The sequence below is a fragment of the Rhagoletis zephyria genome, unplaced genomic scaffold, assembly GCF_001687245.7.
Source record: "Rhagoletis zephyria isolate East Lansing unplaced genomic scaffold, Rhagoletis_zephyria_1.1 Rzeph_scaffold_15621, whole genome shotgun sequence".
Taxonomy (NCBI): domain Eukaryota; kingdom Metazoa; phylum Arthropoda; class Insecta; order Diptera; family Tephritidae; genus Rhagoletis; species Rhagoletis zephyria.
In genome coordinates this window covers 1-3,839 of record NW_016172687.1, presented here as the reverse complement: position 1 = coordinate 3,839, position 3,839 = coordinate 1, and the positions used below count along the sequence as shown (strand labels likewise).

The 3,839-nt window shown below is 39.6% G+C and overlaps 2 protein-coding genes across 2 annotated transcripts; one reads left to right on the top strand and one right to left on the bottom strand.

Moving 5' to 3' along the window:
* Window positions 1-59: 59 nt before the first annotated feature.
* LOC108379112 (WW domain-binding protein 11) lies at window positions 60-2,817 on the bottom strand. The gene is made up of 6 exons (XM_017635434.1): window positions 1,998-2,817; window positions 1,812-1,937; window positions 1,656-1,753; window positions 1,313-1,600; window positions 376-1,250; window positions 60-315 (listed from the first exon to the last, which is right to left on the bottom strand). Exons 1-6 carry the CDS (start codon window positions 2,059-2,061, stop codon window positions 126-128), a joined length of 1,641 nt encoding a protein of 546 aa, XP_017490923.1. The 5' UTR covers window positions 2,062-2,817; the 3' UTR covers window positions 60-125.
* Window positions 2,818-3,153: 336 nt separating this feature from the next.
* Window positions 3,154-3,826, top strand: LOC108379111 (uncharacterized; the record flags this gene model as incomplete). Its single annotated transcript, XM_017635433.1, has 2 exons — window positions 3,154-3,329; window positions 3,396-3,826. Coding segments are annotated over exons 1-2 (504 nt in total), but the record flags the coding sequence as incomplete, so codon positions are not given.
* Window positions 3,827-3,839: the final 13 nt, after the last annotated feature.

Here is a 3,839-nt window from a genome sequence, read left to right as displayed (position 1 = left end):
ACTAAAAAAAAAAACATTTAGCGAAATCGTCCCAACCGTTCTCAATTGATGATTTACTCTAAATTTTTCACACTATTTTTATATGTATATATATAGATAGTAATTTACAGTTCATGACAAAAGCACTACAGTAATCCTTGCATTTCATTCATGAATTGCATATATGCATCGTCCTTTGTAGCTGCTTTGTTGGCTTCTGCTGTTTGATTACTTGGTTCTTGAATCAACTTAGGTCGAGTACCAGGTTTCCGAGTCTCCTCACGCTTTACTCGCAACGTGGATGGTACAAAGCGTGTAACGTCGGCACTTAAATTTCTAAACGAAAAGAGGAAACAGTTTTTATTTATAAAACTCATATAATAGGAAATTTCGCACCTAATCTGTGGTTTTGCAGTTATTGTAGTTACACCTTTACTTTGGTCTTTGTGGGTTAGTTGATGATTCTTATGATGATGTGCCATTCGAGGTGGCATTCCGGGCGGTGGACCTGGTGGCATTCTTATTCCCATTCTTGGTGGCATGCCACCCATGCCAGGAGGGCGTGGTCCGGGTGGTGGGCCTGGGGGCATTCGTATACCAAAAGCATGTAGGGCGCCAGGTGGGCGTAATGGAGGTGGCCGTAAAATCATAGATGGTGCCAAACCAGCTACTGGGGGCATTGGTGGACCTGGAATTGATAGGCGTGGACCAGCATGAAGAGGAACAGGTGGCAAAGGTATGGATACAGGTACTGCCGCAGGTCCACTTATAACAGCGGTAGAAATATACTCATGCTGCGGGCTTTTTGTCTCGTTTCGCTTCCTCTTAGGAGATCGTTTAGCATCTTCACTTCCATCACCACTATCTGAGTCTTCTGAACTACGACTGCTTATAGGTGTACCATCTTCATCATCAGATTTATGAGATGTTTTAAGTTTGCCTTCGTCATCAGACGTTGAAACCTCATCTCCACGCATGGCTGCCTCTCGCTCTTTTTCTTTCTTCTTGTGCACGCTTTCCATTTCCTTCATAAATTCATCAATATTCTGCCCAGAAATTGCTAACATTCGCTGCTGCAATGAATTTGGCTTATTTATTGCCTTTGACTTTCCGCCTCTTAATTTTGGAGTATATTCTTTCAGTTCAACTTCTTCATCTTCGGCATCTGTGTCTAAGTCATTCATTTCAAGAAGATTAGGTGCTAGTCCTGGCGGAACACCCAAAAATTCCTTCTTTTTCGTGTCGTTGGACTTGTCAGCAGCTTTAGAAGCCTTGCCACATTAGAAGACAAAGTGATTTAAATAAATTAATGTGAGCATTCAATAAAACTTACGGGATCACTTGGTTTTTTTATCGCACCCGGTGGTGCACCAGGTGCGAATGGTGGCAAAGACAAAGCCGTTGGCGGAGGGGGCAATCTATTAGAAACGTGGAACCCTATAATATTGTTTGAACCAGCAGCAGGAGGTCCTTGTGCGGATGATGGTAAAGGAATTTCATCTATTTGTACACTCTGTGCATGCTTTACGCTTTCATAATATTGTTGTTTCTTCAGACGTTTTTTTTCGTATTCAACCTCCTTACGCTTCAACTCTGCCCAATGCTCGGGTTCGTCATTATGCTGAATTATATTCTCGTTAAATGATAATTTGATTTATATTACTGACGCAACTTACGTAAAGTCGCATCACACGATCAAAGGTCTCTTTCAACTTCTTCCTTTTATCACGAAGAACCTTCTCATTTAAAGGCGATGGTTGTAGCACATTGTATTCTGTTTTTGATCATTACAATCAAATCAAAATGTATTGGGTATAATGTACATAACATACCCATTTCATCGATTTTCTCCATTTCTTCTAAAATCTGACCAGGATCCTTATTTTTGAGAACGGCCGCTCTAACCATTTGCCTTTGCCGTTTATTTTTTTTCAGTTCCTTTTTACGAGCTTCCTTCCCTAAAAGGTGCGATGCTTTTAAGTGGATAACAATGCAAATATATATTTAAGTATACGTACGTGCTTGATCAGTTGGATTCATGTATTTTCCACTTTTCGTGGTATTAATGGAACGTCGGCCCATTTTGTTGGTTTTAAATTATTTTGAACCGAGTAATGAAAATATAAATGAACTTTCTTAATTTTCTCACAATTTTTTGTTTACCGGATTCATATGGCCTTCTGTCAAACAAAAAAGAAATGACAGGGCGTATATTGATGATATAGGTTTATCGATAAAGTTGTGTAGCCACATTTCTGAAAATTTTTAAGAGCCACCGCACACCACAGACTTTATGCATGATTCAATATTGTTGAATAATGGACTTTATCGGCCGCCGATTTAAGGCTCAGCCAGATAGAAAATCTATTCTGCATCGCAGGGATACTTTTGACTGACAAATCGTACTCAACATGGCGAGGCGGCACAATGAAACCAATTACAGATTAGGGAGTTAAGTTCGAAAATGAAGATAATCTACTTATTTGTAAACCTAGTATAAAGGATTTGTTAACATCACGAGCACCACTATTTTGTACCTTTCTTTAACTAAGGAAGAGTTAATTCTAAATTGTGTTTAAAGTGACTGACAATGGGCCTCCGCACACTAGCCTGCTCAGTCGGACTGAGCAGTCCACCACTCGAACGCACACTGGACTGGACAGTCGGCCGAAAACAGGTTTCAGTTTTGTATACATGAACTACGCTTGATTGTGTTAGTGCATGTGGCACATGCAAACAAAACGAAATACAAAACATGGTGTCTATGTGTGCGTGTCAGTCCATCTTCAATCCGCGATTTTCGCGGACTGAAATGAATGAGGTAAACTCGAACTCTCTTCCCCCTCTTATCCAGACAAAACCGGTTTTAGGCGGACTGAGCAGTCCAGGGTGCGGAGGCCCAATAATAATTATTATTTTTTTGTCTTTAAGTTACTCCAGAAAAGTTTACAATGATTAAAAAAGGAGAATTATTTGGCCCAGCTAATGGTTAATTTTGGTTTTCGTTGTTTTTTCTTTGTTTACTTTTCGCTCGTTTTCCAGTGAAACAGGATGGCGTAGAACCCGCTCAAAAAATCGACTTTTTTCACTCTCTTGTTCTTACATGATCTTGTGTCTTTCATACACGATTGCAGACGCCACCTTCTTTGTGGCGTATCCGTTATTGACGTACAAGTACCCATTCTGTCCTGCCTATAAGTACTGGCGAGTTTAGTTTGAAATCTTGGTTGTTGTTTGTATGTTTTGTTTTAAAATTGGCTAATATTTCCTTTGTTTAATGGACGAGGAGCAAAAATACAAACTTATAACCTGCGTTGATCCCAGGAAAATTAATGTGCCAATTAGAGATAGTAGGTTTTCTTAACAATTTGAGAGTAATCGCAAATATCCTTACAACTAATAATCTCCACTTTCAGGATTTGCCAAGCTAACGCTATCCAATAAGAAGAAACAAGTACAGATGGCAGACGCAAAAGAAGGAGACCTAGAAAGAGATATGGAACCAGATAAACGTGTTAGTCGAAATCTTATGGAAACACTTGATAATGCAATTGGAAACGATTCCATTAAATGTGTACCTTTGCATGAAAATCTTGGCCCTGCTGCATCCACGCTTTCGAATCTTGATATGCCATACTATGTTAATCCATTACTACGTAGTGAAAGCAGTGGAAGTATTCCTATAACGCAATCATGTTTGAATCATGAAAGGGAGGATGTGCAATCTGAAGAAATGCAGCCCTTACAAGTAAGTAATTTGACGGCCGATGACAATTTGCTGGATAGTGAAATAGCTACTTTGACGAAGAGGGTGTCTGTAATGGCCGTGACTGCAAAAGATTTGAATGTAAATAGGAATG

What these genes read in the sequence shown, in the direction of transcription:
- LOC108379112 (XM_017635434.1), bottom strand. Translation starts at nt 2,061, where the DNA reads ATGGGCCGACGTTCCATTAATACCACGAAAAGTGGAAAATACATGAAT. An exon ending in GAATCCAACTGATCAAGCAC is followed by an intron (nt 1,938 to 1,997) that starts GTACGTATACTT and finishes CGCACCTTTTAG; the next exon opens with GGAAGGAAGCTCGTAAAAAG. An exon ending in ATCGTGTGATGCGACTTTAC is followed by an intron (nt 1,601 to 1,655) that starts GTAAGTTGCGTC and finishes AATATAATTCAG; the next exon opens with CATAATGACGAACCCGAGCA.